The sequence below is a fragment of the Dama dama genome, chromosome 12 (assembly GCF_033118175.1).
Source record: "Dama dama isolate Ldn47 chromosome 12, ASM3311817v1, whole genome shotgun sequence".
Classification (NCBI taxonomy): Eukaryota; Metazoa; Chordata; class Mammalia; order Artiodactyla; family Cervidae; genus Dama; species Dama dama.
Genome location: NC_083692.1, coordinates 21,515,240 through 21,527,320, shown reverse-complemented (window position 1 = coordinate 21,527,320; position 12,081 = coordinate 21,515,240). Strand labels below are relative to the sequence as shown.

Sequence of the window (12,081 nt, the reverse complement as noted above, 5' to 3'; positions counted from 1 at the left end):
AAGATCATGGCATCCGGTCCCATCACTTGATGGCAAACAGATGGGATACAATGGAAACAGTGACAGACTTTATTTTTGGGGGCTCCAAGATCACTGGGGATGGTGACTGCAGTCATGAAATTAAAAGATGCTTGCTCCTTGGAAGAAAAGCTATGACCAACCTAGTTCAGTTCAGTTCAGTTCACTCAGTCATGTCCAACTCTTTGAGACCCCATGGACTGCAGCATGCCAGGTCTCCCTGTCCATCAGCAACTCCCAGAGTTTACTCAAACTCATGTCCATTGAGTCGGTGATGCCATCCAACCATCTCATCCTCTGTCATCCCCTTCTCCTCCCACCATCAATCTTTCCCAGCATCAGGATCTTCTCCAATGAGTCAGTTCTTCACATCAGGTGGCCAAAGTATTGGAGTTTCAGCTTCAACATCAGTCCTTCCAATAAATATTCAGGACTTATTTCTTTTAGGATGGACTGGTTGGATCTCCTTGCAGTCCAAGGGACTCTCAAGGGTCTCCTCCAACACCATAGTTCAAAAGCATCAATTCTTCGGTGCTCAGTTTTCTTTATAGTCGAACTCTCACATCCATACATGACTACTGGAAAAACCATAGCCTTGACTAGATGGACCTCATCAACAGTTTCTTTAGTTCCTCTTTGCTTTCTGCCATTATAGTGGTATCATTTGCATATCTGAGGTTGTTGATATTTCTCCTGGCAATCTTGATTCCAGCTTGTGATTCATCCAGCCTGGCATTTTGCATGATGTACTCTGCATCTAAGTTAAACAAGCAGGGTGACAATATACAGCCTTGCAAAGTATAGAGAAATACAAATGAAAACCACAATGAAGTATCACCTCACACCAGTCAGAATGGTTATTATCAAAAAGTCTACAGATGAAAAATGATGGAGAGGCTGTGAAGAAAAGGGAACACTCCTATACTGTTGGTGGTAATGTAAAGTGGTTCAGCCACTATGGAAAACAGTATGGCGTTTCTTTTAAAAAACTAAAAATAGAACTACCATGTTATCCTGCAATCCCACTCCTAATTATATATCCTGAAACACCAATTCAAAAAGATACATGCACCCCAATGTTCATAGCAGCAGTATTTACCATAGATAAGACATGGAAACAACCTGAGGACCCATCAACAGATGACTGGCTTAAGAGGATGTCATATATATATATATATATTTATTTATTTATTTATTTATATATTTGTTGCAAATGGCACTATTTCATTCTTTTTATGCCTGAGTGGTGTTCCATTGTGTGTGGGTGTACACACACTCACACACACATGCATATGTATATGTGTGTGTGCATATGCATGTGTGTGCATGCATGTGCACCCACACACAATGGAACACCACTCAAGCATAAAAAGAATGAAATAGTGCCATTTGCAGCAACATGGATAAACCTAGAGAATATTATATTTAGTGAAGTAAGGCAAACAAATATTGTATATTACTTGTAAGTGGAATCTAAAAAACAGTATAAACGAATCTATATACAAAATGGAAACAGACTCAAAGAAATAGTAAATAAACTTATGGTTACCAAAGGGGGATGAAAGTGAAGAAGGATAAATCAGAAATATGGGATTAATAGATACAAACTACTATACATAAAATAGATAAGCAACAATGATCTAGTGTATAGTACAGGGAACTATATTCAGTATCCACTAGTAAACTACAATGGAAGATAAGAAAATAATCTTAAAAATCTATCTAAATAATTTGGCTGTACACCTGAAACTAAACACAATGTTGTAAATCAACTCAACTTCAATTTAAAAAGCTTGACTTAAATAACAAATACAGAAACAAAAAACCACATTGAAAAACCCTCCTGGTTTTCAGATGGGTTGTCTATATGCTTGCTAGCATTAGTTATGATGAAGGTAGGATTTTTGATGGAGAATAATTCTATCAGTCAGGTGTCAAATCTTTGAAGTCTGTGCAAGAATGATAGGGACTGGTTGACGGAAGAGTGAGAAAGAAAGGTTAAAACTTACTGTAGTCAGAAGCAGTTGGATAAATGGTCTGGATTTGACTTGGTGAACTGTGGGCAACAGGAACCCAGCCTATGGACCATAAAGACATATGACTTCTATGATATGTGTTTCTCTAGAGTGAGCTTTAGGGCAGCAGTAAATTGTGAGGAAGCTCAAGTTTAAGAAGTTAAGTATATGTAGGGAGCTTTGTGCAGAGGTGAGGATTGATTTTGGTTGTCTCTCTCTGTCTGCCTGCCTGTCACTTTCAACAAATGAAACTGCAGAAGTAATAGGGCAAGTTGTATGTAGGGATGATAAAGAGGAATTTGAATTAAAGTAAAAGAAGTATTGACTAGGAATGGATTTAGAATCCAGGAGATGATTGGTACTGGGTCAAACATCTTCATTTTCATACCACCTATGAAAGGCTTCTTAGATTAGCTTGGCTTAGTTGCTCTTCAAAAGACATTGAACTTACCTTGGCAGTACATTTATCATAGTCATGGATGAAATCAGATTTTTGAGCCTGAAGCACCTACAAGAGGAGAGGCCACTTTAAGAAAAAGAATAGAAAATTACAATAAGGATAAAAATGTACATTTATTTAGCATGGGAAGAAGTCACAACAAACAATAACTTTCAAAAGTTTGAAAATACCATAAACATCACAAAAAAATTCAAAAACCCAATACTTGCATTAACTTCCTAACACACATCTATGTTTCCCTACAGTTTTATAATCACTTCCTCTCTAGCTGCCTCCCTCATGAGAATTATTTTGTTATATTTTCTCTGGAGGGAACAGAAAGTAATTGCCTGTCCCTAGTGTATTCAACCAAAATTTCTTTTTTATTATTGATATTTAGAAAATTCAGCTTTACAACTTGTTACTGGTAAAAACAATAAAAATTACCTAAGTTATTGAATTTTAGGAAACACTTATCAAGTCTTTAATATATGAACCATTTTATTTCAGGGCACTTCAAATTTTTTTGTGTAGTAACTAATTTTGAACACTCTTACATGGATGACTCTCATAAACTGCATTACTAAGCACCTCCTAGGGGTTTATGGAGGTCTACACAATGAGGGTCCCTGAATCATTAACTTTATTACTCAGATTAATCTGATTCAGATCCTATTATAATAATCTGATTATTTATCTTTTTCCCACAGGCTCAGTGCTTCTTAGCCTCTTTTGTCACTTAACTGAGACTATGATGATATCTATGAACAATCTCCTCAGCCATAGAAAAGGGCACAAAATATATAAAGTATTGAATACAATGTTATAGAGCCTTCTAAAACTTATTCTTGCTCTCGCCACATATTTCTGCACTAAATTGATAATCTGCTTAATGCACTGTATTTTAATTTTATTTCCCTAGTATCTAGCACAACGTCCTACATTTTGTATGCTCCAGACATAAAGAAATTAATGAATGTAGCCAGGCAGATTGTATGCCAGGTAATACAGAAATTCTTCACTTTCAAAAACTGTTGGTAAACACATTTTAGCAGACATTGGGAATTTTCCCCTGCAGTCTTAAAATACCAGGCACTCTGATGCCTTTGCCCCTAGAAGACAGAATTCCTTTTCTCAAACTTTTAAATTTCATGAATTCTTATTATCCCTTCTGAAGTTATTTCCTCTTGTATTTCATATTCTCCTACAGGTAACTGGGGAGAACAACCTCGTTTTTCTCATTCCTTTAGAAAATGTCAGTATTTATGAATTTTTTTCTTATAAAAATTATATTCACATATGAATACATTTTAAGTGGCATTCATCTATAACCCAAGTACTTCACCACCCCTCCCTTTCCCCACCCACCTTTTCCATTTTTCGCTGTATGGAGGGCTATACTAGGTATTATAGACCCTATAATAGAGGGAATATTAAAATGAGTTAAAATCATAAACCTTGCACTAAATGACTCAATGAATGAAGGAGACTATCACAAGGAGATAAGCAAATAACTTGAGATAAATAGTCTAAAGTAAATCATAAGACTGATGCAAATTGACATAAGGATTGTGATGGTCTCTGACCTCTCCACTTTTGGCAGGAGAAAGTAACAAGAGTTATGCAAGGGCAACAGGCACAAACCAACACAGTTTTGGACAAATTGAAATACAGTGTCACTGTATTCTGAAGTTTCTTTAGTTTTGCTTTAACTTTATATTAAGGAGATTTTTATACCACCTATCTGTGTTTGAGATAATTGTATAATGAAAACCCAAGTGCCTATCATCCAGTTCCAACAACTATCTGCTATCGATAGGGCCAATATTGTTTTATCTTTGTCCCCTCTAACTTTACATCCCCAGTTATTGAAAACACATCCAAAGCTTTTTGCTGCATTAATCACTCTTGACACATTCAAATTCTATCCCCTATTTTCCTTACCCAATCCCACCACCATCCCCCACCCTTCTTTTTATTTTCCCTTTTCAGTACTGCCCGCTCTGATGGTCACACTCTGACAGGACACAGATCCTCAAAGCTGAGCTCAGAGGGAGGAGCCAGGTCAGCAGTGCCTGCTAAGTTCTTCTCTGGACAGATGGCTCCACAGTGGCTGCTCCATCATGGTGACTGGTGAGGCCATAGTGTCCATGCGACTTGTTGGACTGCTCTGGCTTGAGGTGTCTCTGTTCTCTTCTGGTCTCTCCCAGGAAAGGCACTCTCAAAGCCTCAACTCCCCAGATGTGGTGATTCCCTTGAAGGTTACCAACAGGGGCAGAGGTCCAAATGCTCCAGGTTGGCTCTCCTACAGCCTGCAGTTTGGGGGTCAGAGACGTGTTGTCTACATAAGAGCTAAGAAGATCTTAGTTTCCAAACCCCTCCCAGTGTTCACCTACACGGACCAGCACGCCCTTCAGCAGGATCAACCTTTTGTTTCTAATGACTGCTATTATCATGGTTATGTGGAGGGGGTCCCTGAGTCCCTTGTTGCCCTCAGTACTTGTGCTGGGGGCTTTCAAGGAATGCTGCGGATAAATGACTTTACCTATGAAATCAAGCCCATCAGACACTCTACTACATTTGAACACCTGGTTTATAAGATAAACACTAAAGAGACACAGTTCTCGCCTATGAAATGTGGCTTAACAAATAAAGCAGCACACCAGCAGCTGGAATTCGAAGAGGCTGAGAGATTAACTCTGAAACAAAATTCTGCTTATAACCGGTGGGCCCATTTGTGGTTTCTGGAGCTGGTTGTGGTAGTCGATCACAATTTCTTCATTTATTCTCAAAGTAATTTCTCAAAGGTGCAGGAGAATGTATTTGTTGTTGTCAACATAGTGGATTCCATTTATCAGCAGTTGGGAACCTATGTGATTTTGATGGGGATTGAGATTTGGAATCATGGAAATGTTTTTCCACTGATAAGCATAGAACAGGTTCTGGAGGACTTCTCTCAGTGGAAACAAATCAGTCTTTCCGAGCTACAGTATGATGCTGCACATATTTTCATTGAAAATTCACTTATAAGTGTCCTCGGTATAGCCTATGTGGCAGGAATATGTCGCCCTCCTCTCGACTGCGGAGTTAATAATTTCAAAGGAGACCCCTGGTCTGTTTTTGCCCTCACCGTAGCTCATGAGTTAGGTCATACTCTGGGTATGCAGCATGATGAAGAATTCTGTGTGTGTGGACAAAGAGCTTGCCTCATGAATGCTATCAGGTTGCCAGCAGAGAGATTCACGAATTGTAGCTATGCAGAATTTACAAAGACCACTTTAAACCAGGGATCATGTCTGCACAACCCTCCAATTCCAGGGGCAGTCTTCATGCTGAAGCGCTGTGGGAATGGTGTGACTGAAGGAGGAGAGCAGTGTGACTGTGGATCTGTAAAGCAGTGTGAACACGACCCCTGTTGTCTGTTGAACTGCACTCTAAGGCCTGGGGCTGCCTGTGCTTTCGGGCTTTGCTGCAAAGACTGCAAGTTCGTGCCATCAGGGGAGCTCTGTAGACCTCAGATCAATGAATGTGACCTCCCAGAGTGGTGCAATGGGACATCTCATCAGTGCCCAGAAGATGTCCACGTGCAGGACGGGATTCCCTGCACTGACAGTGCTTTTTGCTATCAAAAGAGCTGTAATAGCCATGATGAACAGTGCAGGGAGATTTTTGGTGAAGGTGCAAAGAGTGCATCTCAGAGATGCTATAAAGAAATCAACTCCCAGGGAAACCGTTTTGGCCACTGTGGTGTAAATGGCACAATATACCTAAAATGCCCTATTTCAGATAGCTTTTGTGGGAGAGTTCATTGTGAGAATGTGGGAAATATCCCCCACCTGAGAGATCACTCAAATTTTCAATACACTCACATCAATGGTGTCACCTGCTGGAGTATAGACTATCACTTAGAGATGAGTATACCTGATGTTGGTGAAGTGAAAGATGGCACCATGTGTGGTCCAGGAAAGATCTGCATACACAAGAAGTGTGTCAGCCTATCTCTTCTGTCACAGGTCTGCTTGCCTGAGACCTGTAACATGAAGGGGATATGCAATAACAAACATCACTGCCACTGCGGCTATGGGTGGTCCCCGCCCTACTGCCTACACAGAGGCACTGGAGGTAGTGTTGACAGTGGCCCAGCATCTGCCAGAAGAATTTTCTTGCCAATAGTTGTGCCTCTTGGTTTGTTTGTTTTGCTTTTACTTTTAATTGCTGTATTTATGTATCTTCAAAAATGTTTTAGACCCAAGAAGACTAAGACTCACTCTCCCAAATAAGAATATGACTGTAACCTCATAGCCTATACATTAAGTTTTAGTCTATTGGCAGTAGAAATATTCCAACATGCATGAAACATTCCAACACATTTCTGACAGCTTGCAGAAAAATGCGGACACCTTGCCTTCTGTCAGTATCAAAAATATTGCCATCAAGCAAAGGTAATTCCTAACATATTCCTATCTACTGTTCATGGTTGTAAGCGGCAAATAAAATTCATTTCCTGCAAGTGAGTCCTCTTTGTGTTTCTTGAGCACAGATATGACTCAGGAAAGGCAGGAGATAGACATCTGGGGACCCAGGGATGAGTTTGCCTCTTTTCATTTCTTCCCAAAGTAACTTATCAAAGGTACACAGGATGTATTTGCTGTTGTCAGCCTAGTGGATTCTATTTATCAGCAGTTGGGTACTGACGTGATTTTGATTGGGACTGAGGTTTGGAATCATGGAAATGTTTTCCCATTGAAATGCACAGAACAAGCAAAGACTGCAATGCAATTCATGGCATCAGTGGAACTTTGTAGATATACGGTCAATAAGAGTGATCTTCCAGAGTGCTGCAATGGGACATCTCATCAGTGCCCAGAAGATCTACATGTGCAGGACAGGTTTTCCCTGTAGTGACAGTGCATACTGTTACCAAAAGTGAAATAATAAAGTTATAAAATTACTTAATTAATTTACTAACACTGTGATCCAAAATCTGAAAAGAAGGGTAACAATAATGCTTTCCCATCCAACCTCTAGGGGTTATTAGGTAAACAAGAGAAAGGAATGGTTTCTCATTAAAGTATAAACAAATTGTTTTTAACAAAAATTCCTGACACTGTTCCTTCTGCTTCCTAGCCAAGCTTATCTGCTCTAACACTTTGCCTTAATTTGGCAGTTTGTGTATCCTCTTAGAGGATTTCCTTTGAATATCAGAATATACTCTTCATGAGGGTAGAGTTGTTTTAACTGTTTTCTGCTCACTGTTGTGTCCCAATACCTAGAACAGTGCCAGATACACAATAAATGTTTAAATGGACTATTAATTGCATAAAATTAATTACAAAATGAAAAAAAATACTTTGGTCCTCTTTAAAACTACTATAGCTTTTCTTCAAAACTGAACTTTGAATATTTAAAATGTGTATTTATAGTGCTCTTTTTGTACTAGTCCTTCGCTGCCTTTTAGCCCCTGGTTTATGATCTCCTCAGTCTATTCTCAGTATAGCTGGAAGTCTTGTCTCTTAAAAACACATTTCTGTATCAGATACCTTCTGTATATGGTCCAGACCACTTCTACATGCCTCTCTTTATCAACTGAATTAAACTTTTTGATATCATTTTCCACTATCCTTTGTACATTTTGCATCCTCCAGCTATTTTCTGTTTTAAATATACTTAGCTGTGTTATACCTCTGCACATCTGTACATCAATTCCCATTCCCCAAATTCTGTTTACCACCCTCTCCAACCCCCTTGCCTTGGAAAACTCCCATTTTCCTCTCAACAGAGGTTAAACAAAACATCTTTGGAAAAGCATTTCCTTGTGAAATGCTTGTTCTGCTTGGGTGCTTCTGTCACTCTGCTCATCACTTTGAGGCATTCCAGGAACAGATGAGGAATAGACAGCAACAATGGATCCCCCAGAAACAGAAGGAAGAAACCAATGTTAGTGGAGTCACAGAAACAGAGAAGCAAGAACCAAGGAAGCACGCTGATTAAATTTAGTTTTAGAACATAAATCAGAGATATACTCACACGTTTTCAGCATACATGATCATATGGAGACAAAAGGCAGCTGCTCCAATTTATTGTTTCTCTTTTGAAATTATTTTGTGTATGTTGTCGTTGTTCAGTTGCTAGGTCATATCCAGCTCTTACAACCCCAAGGAGCCCGTTAGGCTCCTCTGTCCATGGGATTTTCCAGGCAAAAATACTGGAGTGGGTTGCCATTTCCTTCTCCAGGGGATCTTCCCAACCAGTGATGGAACACATGTCTCCTACATTGGCAAGTGGATTCTTAACCGTTGAACCACAAGGTAAGCTCCTGTTTTTGTATAAAAATATTAAATTTGGTTACAGTAAAATTTATCAGTCTAATATTATTTTACATTCACTGGGTTTACATTTTTCACTTGTGGTAATTTTGAGATAATCCTTTTTATTTTCTAGGATTATGCTGACTTCAGTTTTCAAGCTCAGATTTGGACTTTATTTTGCTATAAGAAATGAAATCTTCAATTATCTACTAAGAAAAAAACCCTCAAATTGTCAGAGAGCAAATATAATCATCAAGAAGTAAAATTCCTTAAATATATTAAAAAATTAAACACATATCCATTGTAGCAATGGACATGCAAAATATAATTTGTATAATTGAGAGTTTCTTTCTATAGATCAGAATTGAAAAGCGGAAACAATGAGAAAAAACAGAATGCTCAAATATTTTTCCTTTAAGCTCCCTTATGACTTAGCATGGCTAGATTAGGAAATTAGAAAAAAAAAACATATCCTTACCTAGGAGTGCCACCAGGGTTAGCAGAATCATAATGTGTTTCATTCCTTTTCTTTTATGGAAATACAGGAGAATGCAGAAAATTAATATTTCTAAAATCTTAAAAGGGAAAAGATAGGAAGAGGAAAGTGTAAATTATTCTACACAAAGTCTTCAGAATGCCACACTTCTCTTTTTGATTTTGCAACAATTATCGTATGAGGGTTGAGGGTGACTAGAGTTCCCAAGAACAATTCTAAATATATGAGAACAACATAAGGGGTCGCAGCCATCCAGACTCAGGGTTCTAACGTCACCTGCAGGGCAATGACACCAGGCTCTAGCTCTCCAGTTCTCCCTGCCACTCCACTCTCATTTACCCAGTTGTCTACCAGACATTCCCACAAGCATGTTCAACAGCCATATCATATGAATATGGGCAACACTTACCTCTTTTTGAGGGGGAGGGGCTGTACCATGCGGCATGTGGGATCTTGGTTCCCTGACCAGGGATGGAACCTGTGTACCCTTCACTTGAAGTGTGGAGTCTTAACCACTGGACTGCCAGAGAAGTCCCAACACTTAACTCTTTTTTCTCCGCCTCTCCATCAACAAGGTTTAATTGTTATGGCTCATTCCAGTGATAACAAAAATAAAGAATCAATGGTACAACAACAATGACAAAAAAAGAAATGAAACAGAAACCCAACCATATGTTTTTTTTTTCAAATGGCTATCCAGTTGTTCCAATGTTTTACTAACAAATTAAGATTCTGTATTGTACTTTAATTTGTTAGAGTCATATTATTTTCCTTGCAAAATTTTTTCAAGAATTTGTAACGTTTGCAATATTTCTAATTTTAGGAAAAGCTGCATTGTTATTTTATGTTGGCTGAGTTAATTAGGGCTGAATCTGTCAATTATATCAAGATTAGTGGTTAAAATTAACCTCCTCATAATGAACATAGAGTCATAATTGGAGTTCCCTAAAAAGTATGCACTGAGATTAGGGTTTAGGTGGAGTTAATTTATGTGGGAGGCACAAAATTGAGTATATTATGAGCAAATTTCCCCTGTGGGCTACTGGAGCCATTCCCTGTAAACTCTCTAAGTCATGTGAAACACACCTTGGAATATTCCTCCATGATGTAGGAGAAGGCTATCAGAAAAAGAAGTGAGATACAGCATTTGAAGTAGGAAACTGCCACAGGATGGAAAATTGTCACAGCAGGAAACTGCCTCCTGCACAGTGAACTTAGGTGGAACAGGGAGGTGGAGGGTGGGTCATCATCTACTGTACCCAGGTTCCCTAGAAAATAGATGCTGCGTCAAGGATTACATGCATTTGATCTTCTGCGGTATGATGACAATTCCTATACAGACTAGTGGCTTCTGACTTTACAGCAGTGTATTTGGCCCATCCACAGAGCAGGCTAGAAGCAAAAAGGAGTTGGTACATCTGGAAGCAACTCTTAATCGATGAGAAAGATTTTGCAAATAAATCTTACCGTTTCCCCAGTCCTCATGGAACAATTCTGAGGTGTCTGACAGTGTCTCTCAGAGAGTCCACAGTAGAACTGTGTCCTAGCTGCTCATGTGGCCACTCACTAATATATGCTTGATTTACTTTTATCCCTTCCCTGTCTCAGTTGTAAAGTTGGGCATGGTATGAAAGTCCCAAGACCTCTATAACAATGTTTACAGAGAATCTCAGCCTACAGACTGTGCTGAAAATAATACACAAGATTTGTCACACAGCTGCAAAATTACAAAGATTTAGATCTCTGGTTTGTTTCCTATGTAAAAATTAAAAGTCCTCTTAGGAGAGAAGTGTTACCTTAAGATTTTGGATGAGAACATTTGAGGGGGTGCACTTGAAACCTTGAATCGTGAGATTTTCTTGAACACTCTGGGCCAGCAGAACTCATTCCTTAATGCTTGCTATAAGAGAGCATCCTCTCATTGCCTGGAGACCAGGCTTCACCAAAGATTATGCTTACACTCCTGAAGATCTGTCCTTAATTTTCCCTCATAGCATCTAGACCAATAACTAGGGTCAGTCCTCAAAATGGTCTAAGTGGGGCTGTACAGTTCTTAGTATGAGAGGAACTGGATCATTGCTCAAAAGAACTATGGGAAGTGGCTAATATATGACCTTAGGAGTCAGGTAGAGTGCCTGAAGAACTATGGATGGAGGTTCGTAACGTTGTACAAGAGGTGTTGATCAAAACTATTCCCAAGAAAAAGAAATGCAAAAGGTCAAAATGGTTATCTAAGGAGGCTTTGACAGAGCAAGATGGAGCTCCATCAAATCGATGGAGCAAGGTGGCAGAGTAGAAGGACATGTGCTCATCTTCTCCTGTGAGAACTTCAAAATTGCAACTTGCTGATGAAAAACCATTGACAGGAGAATGTTGGATCCCACCAAAAAAAGATACCCCATGTCCAAGGGCAAAGGAGAAGCCCCAGCAAGATGATAGGAGGGGCAAAATCATGTCTAGAATCAAACCCCACACTCACCAGAGATGCTTGGAGGGCTGAAACAAAACCTTGTGCACACTACACCCAGAGACCCCACAGAGACTGAGCCAGACTGGCCTTGGGGTGTTTGAGTATCTCCTGTGGAGTCACAGGTCAGCAGTGGCCTGCCACAGGGGCAGGGGCTCTTGCTGCAGCAGACCTGGGTCACACAGCGTGTAGCATAAGCCCTCTTGGAGGAAGTCACCATTAACCTCACCATAGAGCCACCAAGCAGACAACTCACAAACTGCAGAACAATCATACCAAATAAATTCTCACACTGTTAAGAAAGCTCTAGGAACCACAACAAATTTCCCAACCTGGGG

General features: G+C 39.5%; 1 protein-coding gene across 1 annotated transcript; it reads left to right on the top strand.

Annotated features, from left to right (window-relative positions):
* Positions 1–4,559: 4,559 nt before the first annotated feature.
* On the top strand, positions 4,560–6,752 carry ADAM21 (ADAM metallopeptidase domain 21). Its single transcript, XM_061158226.1, has one exon. The coding sequence runs from the start codon at positions 4,596–4,598 to the stop codon at positions 6,750–6,752; it is 2,157 nt and encodes a 718-aa protein (XP_061014209.1). The 5' UTR covers positions 4,560–4,595.
* Positions 6,753–12,081: the final 5,329 nt, after the last annotated feature.